The sequence below is a fragment of the Micropterus dolomieu genome, unplaced genomic scaffold (genome assembly GCF_021292245.1).
Source record: "Micropterus dolomieu isolate WLL.071019.BEF.003 ecotype Adirondacks unplaced genomic scaffold, ASM2129224v1 contig_9661, whole genome shotgun sequence".
In the NCBI taxonomy this organism is placed as follows: Eukaryota; Metazoa; Chordata; class Actinopteri; order Centrarchiformes; family Centrarchidae; genus Micropterus; species Micropterus dolomieu.
In genome coordinates, this window is record NW_025738647.1 from 5,960 (window position 1) to 16,373 (window position 10,414).

The following is a 10,414-nucleotide window of genomic DNA, read 5'->3' on the forward strand; positions in this document are numbered from 1 at the left end:
GCATAGGGCATGAAACATGAGATTTTCAAGTGTAGTACAAGTAAGGTCGAAGATCTAAGCTCTAAGGTGATTTTAAGTTTTTTAAACTTTAATTTTCATGGTTCAGTTCATCAAAATGTTCCAAACCCATACTTTTCCACTTACACTGCTATAATGCACTTGTTGTTTGACAGGTAGGTACCTGCATGGTATTTTTCTGTTGGACATAATGTTCCATTGCCAAATGTTGCCAAAATGCATGAAGGTCATTATCACGCTAAACAGTGCATTTATTGAATATGCTCATGTTTTCGGTGAAGGGTGAACTGACCATATCCATTTTCACATAATTAATCATGTGAGCGCTGTCAACTCCTACGAGACACACTGAGTGAATAATGACGATAAGAGATCATTAACAAAGGGTAAGACCACGAGCCAACAGCCGCAGAGTTCCTCCAATCAAGTCAAACTCTCATTTTGTGAAGAAATAAACAGGTAATATTTTTTAAGGATTATGAATTTAGTTCAAAATTCTAACTGAACTATGAACATGATCTGTATATATCTATAAATTCTTGTTCCCTAATTTTGAATATGATACCAAGATGAAGCCATTGTTTTCATCATACACTGTACCTCACAACATGTGAATCTTCTCAAGAACCAAACTTGACACTATAGGTGGCAGTGAACATGTGATCATGTTTCCTAAGGAGGACATAGTGTCACATCAGGTTGGCCAATCAAACACAGTCTTGTCTCTTAAGTGTGAGTGGAGAAAGAATCGAGATCATTTTCATTCTACATAACAATTTGAACATGATGAGATCTCCAAAGTTTGTTTTCTGTCTGATATGTTTGTTCGTGGGGAAAATGGGTGAGTTTTGTTTTTATGGCTCCAGCAGCTTCACTTTTACTTTATAGCAACGCTTCATGGAAATGCTTGTAATATACCTTATATTAATTACAGTGAATTCAATCAGATTTGATTAATTTACTTTGTCTTTCATTTCACTTCAGCTCATATGACAGATCAGAAAGTCTCCTCATCTATTCATCAAAAGAGACGTTTAGTATCAGCTAATGTTGGAGAAAATGTGACTCTGCAATGTTTCTATGAAAGTGATGATTCAGCATGGCTTTACTGGTATAAGCAAACTCTGGGACAGAAACCAAGGCTCATGTCTACCTTCTATGTGTATGAAACAAAAGCCACTTTTTATCATGAATTCAACAATCCACGCTTCACACTGGATACTAAAAACAGTACAAATCACTTGACAATATTTGATTTGGACATTTCAGACTCAGCTACTTACTACTGCGGAGCTAGATATACATATACATTTGTCTTGACTTTTGCGGAAGGCACTACTGTTAATATAAAGAGTTCAGGTTTGAAAGTCCCAGCTTTGGTCCATCAGTCAGCATCTGAGCCCATCCAGCCAGGAGGCTCTGTGACTCTGAACTGTACAGTACACACTGGGACCTGTGATGGAGAACACAGTGTTTACTGGTTCAAAAACTCTGAAGAATCTCATCCAGGACTCATTTACACCCATGGAGGCAGGAACGATCAGTGTGAGAGGAATTCCAGCACACAAACACACACCTGTGTCTACAATTTGCCACTGGAGAGCCTGAATCCTTCTCATGCTGGGACCTACTACTGTGCTGTTGCCTCATGTGGACACATACTGTTTGGAAACGGGACCAAACTGGACTTTGAAGGTAAGTAACTTTCCAGCGGAGGTTGTCCTATCTGTTACATTCCAATCAAGCTTTGGGTGACCACAGAGGTAAAAGCTGAAAGCTCTGTTTCTGATGTCTGAATCTGCAGATCAGGTGGATTCTCTTGTCTTGGTGTATTTCTTGAGTGGAGCTTTGATATTCACTACCATCCTGATTGTTCTACTGGTTATCTTAGTGTACAAGATAATTAAGAAAAACAACTGCCAATGTACAGGTAAGTGTTACTGTTTGTATCTGATAGCTTTTACTCACTAAATAAAAGTTTCAAATAAAAAAGATTTTTCTTTGTTTTACAACCAGAGTCTCAAGCAAGATTGTCGACTCCTGCCACAACAACTGCGGAGGTGAAATTTAACTTAATAATCCATTAATTACTATGAAAACACCTTTTTTATGCAAATCAACCACTTTTTTTGTTGCTTTTTTAAAAATGTCTCTAAGAACCAATATCGTAATCCAGTTTTACATATTTTGTTACCAGGGTTACCAAGATGCAGACAGCCTCCATTATGCTGCTTTAAATGTTAACCTGCCCAACAGATCAAGAAGACAGAGGAATAACACCAACAGTGAGTGTGTGTACTCCAGTGTGAAGCAGATGAACTGAACATGTTACATTTCTATGTTTTCAATAAAATTGATTTTGTGGCATTTCAAGTGTAGACCTAATGCAGATTTATATGTATATTCTGTGTGTAAGAAAAAGCCCAGTACTCCCAGGAAAAATGCTTTTATTGAATGATTTTGCTCCTCCAATGTACTCCCAGTGCCCACATTCAGTCCCAGTGCAAGAAGAAGTGTGCCCTTTATGTAGTGAGGCTGAAAGTACAGAGCGGGAGTAGGCGTGGTGCATCAGACTTTTGTTTAAGTCAACAGGAAGGATTTTATTTAAGGAGCTTCAATACTGAATCCGAGAGTACATATGTCCATGTTGATGACCAGACAGCTGAGTCAGTACCTACACTAAAATTAGTGAAGCAAACCAAACATAAAGTCCACTATGCTATTGAGTTCTGTCTACCAAATGTTGCACGTGGTTTACAGCTGCCTGAAGTGTTCATAGGCCTAGTCTGACCCTTACCACATTCATTTAAGCCTTTACCAGTATAGAAGTGGGGTACTTTGACTCTGTAATCGAGAATACCAACATTTTGCTGCAGGTCTACTTGCTCAAACCAGAATTCTCCATCCACTGCTTGCTTGCGTTTTTGTATACACACTGAGAATCGATCAGTTCTTAGTCAAGTGTGCTGTGTATTGAGCATGTTGCAAAGCAGGGTGAAGAGATCGGGCTTGGCTACCCCACCATTACAACTGTGTTTCCTTCAATAATGTTAAATGCTCAGGGTATATACAGTGATACACTGAGAAACATAAACATAGAAAAGTCTCCTGGTGAGGACAAATCTAACATGCAGTACCTAGGCTTGACTTGTGCATACTTTGGTTCAACTTTTACCTCTGGTAAACTCCTGTAATATGGAAAACAGCTCAGTTACACAACAGTAGTGATTCTTTTGACCTCAACAACTATCGACCTACATCCACACTCTTCTCTCTCTTAGAAGAATCACTGGTTAGCTGCCCATACTGTCCTAAATCCAAAGAGGTCAGGAGACCTGGCCATTATTAAAATAATTGTTGTTGTGGATGACATTCTTAAATTGCTTGATAAAAGGCAAGATTTTGCAGCAGTCAGTGTAGATCTGTCTGAGACTTTTAATGTTGATCATATTTTATTAAATAAGCTGCTTTATATTGGTGTTGATGATTCAGCTTCCAGGTGGTTAAAATCAAAAAATCAAATGTGTGCATTTCACAAAAGTATAGAGTTTGATGTTAATCTAATAAATAATGATTCATTACCCTTAAACCACAGGGTGTCATTTATCAGTGTCATACAGTCACTGCAGGGTGTCTCTGTATGCCAAAAGGTTTTGATTATGAGCTTTAGGTCTTGAGATCTACAAAGAAAATGTGTGTTAACCATCAAAATATATACAAAAATGAGGTTCTAGTAGTAGTAGTAGTGCTTCTATTCAGATTAGAATGAAGTCTGTCTAACTTAGTCGTAGCCTACCTTTACTTTTGAGACTTTAGGAACATTTTCAATGCATAACTTTTACTTGTAAGGGAGTATTACTACTTTAAGAATCTGAATACTTCCTCCATCACTGATCAACACACACTCTTGCATGGTGCAGCAGCCGCTGGTGTAACATCGTTATCTAACTTAAAGTTATGTTAGACAGGTACGTATGTTGGAGACTGTCCTAAAAAACAACAAGGGCATCAGTTGTTTGAGCGAGTGCCCCAAAATGAAATATTTTACTTTTATTCATTTTAGCTGACGCTTTTATCCAAAGCGACTTACAATTGCTGTATATGTCAGAGGTTGCACACCTCTGGAGCAACTAGGAGTTAAGTGTCTTGACACAATTGTGGATGGGTCACAGTGGGGGATTGAACCCTGGTCTCTCATGATCCCACCCACCCACTTAACCAATCCTTTCAGTTAATGCCATCAGGTCGATGCTACAGAGTCCCACTTGCAAGGAAAAACATATATAAAAAATCCTTCATTCCCACGGCCATTACTACATTGAACAATCACATATAGAACATTTTTCTATTCTGCACGTCTGTACAAATAATGTGGCTAAATTGTCTTCAGTGTATCTATGTTTTATATGTGTTTTTATGTCTTTTGAGCCTGTCTTGTCAAAGACAAATTTCTGTCACTTGTGTCAGACAATAAAGTTTTCTTATCTTATCTTAGATAAGGCATGTGTCTTATCCATTGCGCCATCACCACCCCACATATGGTTTTGTTCGAGTGACGAAGCTGTCTAACTTGTCCCTCCAAGATTTTGCAATGTGGCAATCCTATTTCAACAAATTCAACAAATCCCCCTGAATTCAACACAACTTGCAATTTTCACCAATCATCACTGTTTCCGGCAAAACATTGTCATAAGTCAGCAATCTCACAGCAGACATGTCTCACATTTGCCTACAAAAATTACAGTAAAGTATCCAGATTTTATTTACCAAAGCAGGCGGAAGTAAACTGTTTTGCAAAAAAACGCAGTATTGCGGTTGAACAAAAAAGGATATTGTCTATTGACAAACACTTTGCCACCTCATAGGCTACGCAGAGAATGACAGAAGTGCACGCAGGATGTCAGACGAAACAATTCGCTGTTGCATCTCATACAATTCACCCTTCTCTAAGCCACGCTCCGAATTTCCCGTGGTGGGAATTGCGGGTTTAAATAAACAGCTCAGGCAAACACTTGTCTTTCTGTGAATTTTATTCGTCTTCTGGAGAAGGACTCACAGCAAAACACATACGCCGTGTACATGTATGCTCACATGAGTGAGGAGAGCTCCGTGAGCCTGTTATTTATCCAGCTTTAGGGTCAATCTTATCATCCCACAGAGACACATTGTCCCTGAAGTCTGGATACCACAGAGAACAGAGATATTTTGACTGTTACGTTTACACAGATTCAGTGATCATATCAGATGAGTCTCCCTGAGTCCAGGGTTACATGCAATATGTTTGGAATTCCCATTACAGTGCTCCGATGACTCGTTTGCAAAATGAGTTCCTGTTCCTGGGGTCCTTGTAATAGTTACAATCCCTACCAAGAGAGGTTGAAAGGAGAAGTACGATGTATTCTAGCCCTACTGTTTTTGGACAATGTCTTTTTAGTTAAATTTGGAAGACTTGTTATATTGGATGGTAAGAGGCAGATCAGGGAACAAAAGTTTAATTGCATGATTAATGCCACAAATTACATAAAAGATTGTAGCATGATTGTCTGCAGCCTTACCCTGCAAGATGTGCGCCAACACTTTCCTTGGTAGATCCCCCTGCACAGAGGTCGGTATTCAACCTATACCACTACATATCATTACACCTGGCTGGCTGGCAGAAAATGAACAGGGTGTTGGCCCTGACGGATTTTGTTGTGTGGACAGTGATAACTGGTTTTCAGGTCTTAGTGGAATACATATGCTTAAGTGCAAATTGAAGTTAACATTCTTTGCTCTGTAAAATAGTTTTTATGGGGTACAGGTTTGCCGTACAGGCTTGAAGTTACTCAGCTGGGACAAAAATCATAGCCTTTCTGCCAGTCACCGTGCTCCACATGCTGGCTTTTCTAAGTACGACCCTCCAAGTGAACTGAGTAATGAGCGCATTTCCCCCATCTGTGTCTCCTGAGCATAATGCTTACTTCCTCTACTACCGACCATCAGAGATCCAGGAGGTCACACAGTGATCACCTCCATCCAAGATACTCTCCTGTTCATTGTGACAGGCACTACTCACTCACTCCTCCATCTTCTCCACATCATCCATGTGACCATCATTCTGCCTATAGTCAGGATCATTTCAGGCATTACAGACAGGCGGTCCTCCCCTGACAGGTTTGACTCAAGACATCTACACCACCATGACTCCTACAGACAGACCTCTTACTCTCCCTCTTCTGATGCAGATAGACACGGCATGACTTGCATCAACGCCACACTGCTAGGGACAGACAACCACCATGTAGGGAAAGGGGCCATTATGTGAGTTTTGATGAAGACCGGTAGCAGATGCTGATTGTCTGCTACTAATGGTGTTGAGGCCCCACGTCAGGTGTTACCACCTTCACACAAAAAACCCACACGCTATGTGTTGTCTGTCATTGGGGACAGTACACAACCAGTGATTGTGGGTTGGGACTTCTCGCACATCATGCAGTTCTTGATTTGAGGGAAGGTGTCTTAAAAATAGGGAATCGTACCACACTCGCTCTCCTCCGTGCTAATGAGACTGCTCCCCTGAGCTGTAACGCTGTCACCTTCTCTCCAGTCGTTGTCCCTGCCTGTCACAGATGACTGTTTTAGCTAAGGTTCAGCCCTCTATTGGCGTGCCAGATCTCGAAGCTGACTACACAGGTATATTAGAGCCAGGTCCACCTAGTTTTCAAGGCCTGATAGCAGCACACACCAGTACAGGCAGGTCTCACTTACATCAAATTACTGAAAACCAACCAATGCTGACCTGCATGTTCCATGTGACACTAGGCTAGGAGATTTTCATCCACTGGGCACAGAGTCAGGACGACTACTCTATAGTGGAAGCAGGTGTAGCCGCCGTTACTACGATGACAAACCCTCTCCTCAACAGTTGTTACCATGTTGACTTCAACAGGTAAGCACTTACTGACAAACAGAGACAACAGCTTGAGGCTTTGCTACTGTCCTGCAGTGACATTTTTTGTGCTAATGACCAAGACTATGGACGCACTAGCATAGTCAGACACAGCATCAAGACAGCAGATGCTCCACCTATCAAACAGAGAGCATACAGGACTTCACCAAACATCAGAGAAGAGATTGACAGGCAGATTCAGGAGCTTTTTGTCACAAGACATCATTGAGGAAAGCTGTAGTTCAAGGTTATGCCTATGGGCTTGACCAACGCCACAATGTTTCAGAGGTTGATGGAGCTTGTGCTGGAAGAAGGACTGTTTAATTTATCTGGATGATGTCCTTGTGTTCAGACGCTCTTTTTCAGATCACCTACAGAGCCTTGAGGAAGTGTTCGGCCAGTTTCGCTCAGCTGGTCTCAAGTTGAAAGCCAGGAAGTGCCAGCTTGCTCAAACACAAGTGACCTTTCTGGGACACATAGTCTCCAAACAGGGACTCCAACCAGATGCAAGGAACCTGAAAAAAAGGTTTGTGGATGGCCAATGCCCAGAACAGCCACAGAGATGAGAGAATTTATTTGTCAGAAATTATGCCAGAACCCAGAGACAATGCAGCAGTTGACATGGATATATACAGTAATATACTGATAAACCTAAACATAGGAAAGTATCCTAGTGAGGACAAATTTCACATGCAGTACAAAGGCTTATCTGTCCTTCAGCTTACTTCAACTTACCAAAACCATTGGTTTTGTGAGTCTGTAACATTGGAGGTGAATGGACTTTTGAATATGGCACTGAAAGCATCTTAAACAGTGTCCTGTTTACTCAGGACAATGCAAAGTTAGTATTCTGTCCACTGCTTGTGTGCCTTTACACAAGGTGACAGATAGCTAAACAGATGTCTTGAACACTGAAAGGGTTAAATGATGAGGAGACATGGAAGTAAAGTTGATGGCGATTTACTTGTTTGTCTTCATCAACTTGCTTTCTTACAGTGTTTTTCAACAACTCTGTGAAACTAAGAGCAAACTAATCCAAAATGGCTGGTCTGAACTATGACCCTACCCATGTGATCACAATTAACCAATACAGCAATGACATTCAGCTGACAGCAGTCTTAAAGGAAGCACAAGGAGGTGCTAGTTGCCCTTAACATGTATGTAACCTAACAGTTAGCGTTTTTAAATAAAGTATCTAATTGTTTGTACTGTGGTTTTATACCTTAAATATATATAAAAATGTGTGTTTTTTAGATGCAGCACAGAACACAGTGTTTGTTTTGAGGCCTACATCTTAACAGTATTGCTATTGCTGGCACCCGACAGCTGTTTCACAAAAGCTGAATTTAGAAATCCAAAAGAGATAAAGCTAGGCTTGACCTAGTGTGATCATCCTGGCTTTATCAGTTTCACAAAGGCCTAACCAGGCTCAGAAGGTGCGACTATGTCAAGCCAGGTGTAAGTAATTCAGATAAATGCGCATCAACAACTTTCTTCAGAGACCACACGGTCGATCACAGATTCATTGATGCTGAAATGGAAAAGACGTGTGCAGCATACTTTAATTGCTGTTACTCACTGTGTATAAAGAAGGTTTATGATGAAAAAATGCACATAATATAAAAAAAATTAAAAAAACACGGCCGCAGTATTAAAACAAAACGAAAAGGCGTGGCAGACAATAGAGGGCAGACTAAATAAGTAAGTAGCTAAAAGTATCAATACATTTACACATTTCAGATTCAGCAACTTACTTCTGTGTGAGTAGTAAATTACACAAATTTGAAGTGGGAAATATTGTCAACATAAAGGATTCAGGTTTGAACATCCCAGCTTTTTCCATCAGTCAGCATCTGAGCCCATCCAGCCAGGAGGCTCTGTGACTCTGAACTGTACAGTACACACTGGGACCTGTGATGGAGAACACAGTGTTTACTGGTTCAAAAACTCTGAAGAATCTCATCTAGGACTCATTTACACCCATGGAGGCAGGAACAATCAGTGTGAGAGGATACCCAACACACAAACACACACCTGTGTCTACAGCTTGCCATTGAAGAGCCTGAATCTTTCTCACAATGGGACCTTCAGCTGTGCTGTTGCCTCATGTGGACACATACCGTTTCGAAACGGGACCAAGCTGGACTTCCATTCTAGCAAATATGAGGTCATTTGTTAAATAGTAAGGGATACTTTCTAATCAAATTTGAAGAAATACTTGTCAATATCAGTCATGAGACATATACTCATTTCACAACTAACCCCTTTTTGTTTTATTCCCAGGGCTACCTAGGTGCAGACAACATCTATTATGCTGCTTTAACAAGGACAACACACCAAGAAGACAGGTAGGCGACAGTGAATGTGTGTACTCTAGTGTAAGGCAGTAGAACTGACATGTTTCATTTGTTCTCTCTTACTAGAAGAAACAAGTTTGTCAGATGTCACCTCCATGTAATGAATGTATATTTACCTTGCAAATCATTAATTACATTCCATTTATTAATTTAGCTGATGGTTTTATCCAAAGCGACTTACAATTACTAAATATGTCAGAAGCCGCACGCCTCTGGAGAAACTAAGGGTTAAGTGTCTTGCTCATGGACACAGTGGTGGATGTATCACAGTGAGGAGTTGAACCTGGGTCTCTCACACCAAAGGCATGTGCCTTATCCATGGCTCAGGGTGGGCGGCCTTCTGCCTCGACCGGTTGGGGGTGAGAGAGAGAGAGAGAGAGAGAGGGAGGGAGGCAGCCTACACAATATACACACAGAGGTAGACAGTAAAGGTGATGTTGCTATAGACTGAATGAATAATGGTACAGATATTTTTAGTAGTGTTAATGATAATAATCATAATGTTAAAGATAATAATAATAATAACAATAGGACTAGTAACAATAATTGTAGCAGAGGGTGTCGAGCAGGAACACGGCGGCAGCAGGTGACTCGCAACCACAGATCCAGACTCCACAGCTCCAGAGCCAGAAAACCTGCAGGAAGTGATAGGAGAGAGGAGAGGGACGAGAAAGCACAAGACTACCGGAAAGGGGAGAAGTCGAGTTAGTAACATGCAATAATGGGATGAGGTTGCATACAGAGGGAGAGAAAGTAGAGGAGAGAAGAGCTCAGTGCATCATGGGAAATCCCCCTGCAGTCTAGGCCTATAGCAGCATAACTAAGGGATGGTTCAGGACTACCTGAGCCAGCCCTAACTATAAGCTTTATCAAAGAGGAAAGTCTTAAGCCTACTCTTAAATGTGGAGATGGTGTCTGCCTCCTGAACCCAAACTGGAACCTGGTTCCACAGGAGAGGAGCTTGATAGCTGAACGCTCTGGCTCCTAGTCTACTTTTGGAGACTCTAGGAACCACAAGTAACCCTGCATTCTGGGAGCGCAGTGCTCTGGTGGGGTAGTAAGGTACTATGAGCTCTTTAAGATAAGATGGTGCCTGACCATTAAGAGCTTT

At 41.0% G+C, this 10,414-nt stretch overlaps 1 protein-coding gene and 1 pseudogene across 1 annotated transcript; both read left to right on the top strand.

Moving 5' to 3' along the window:
* The first annotated feature begins 801 nt into the window (after nucleotides 1–801).
* LOC123965423 (immunoglobulin kappa light chain-like) lies at nucleotides 802–2,341 on the top strand. The gene is made up of 5 exons (XM_046041943.1): nucleotides 802–859; nucleotides 1,003–1,713; nucleotides 1,823–1,948; nucleotides 2,035–2,078; nucleotides 2,216–2,341. Exons 1-5 carry the CDS (start codon nucleotides 802–804, stop codon nucleotides 2,339–2,341), a joined length of 1,065 nt encoding a protein of 354 aa, XP_045897899.1.
* Nucleotides 2,342–6,253: 3,912 nt separating this feature from the next.
* Nucleotides 6,254–9,336, top strand: LOC123965425 (annotated as a pseudogene).
* Nucleotides 9,337–10,414: the final 1,078 nt, after the last annotated feature.

Excerpts from the sequence above, each read along its gene's own strand:
- LOC123965423 (XM_046041943.1), top strand. The coding sequence starts at position 802 with ATGATGAGATCTCCAAAGTTTGTTTTCTGTCTGATATGTTTGTTCGTG. Across the intron at positions 860-1,002 it reads TTTGTTCGTGGGGAAAATGG|CTCATATGACAGATCAGAAA; the intron begins GTGAGTTTTGTT and ends ATTTCACTTCAG. Across the intron at positions 1,949-2,034 it reads AAACAACTGCCAATGTACAG|AGTCTCAAGCAAGATTGTCG; the intron begins GTAAGTGTTACT and ends TTTTACAACCAG.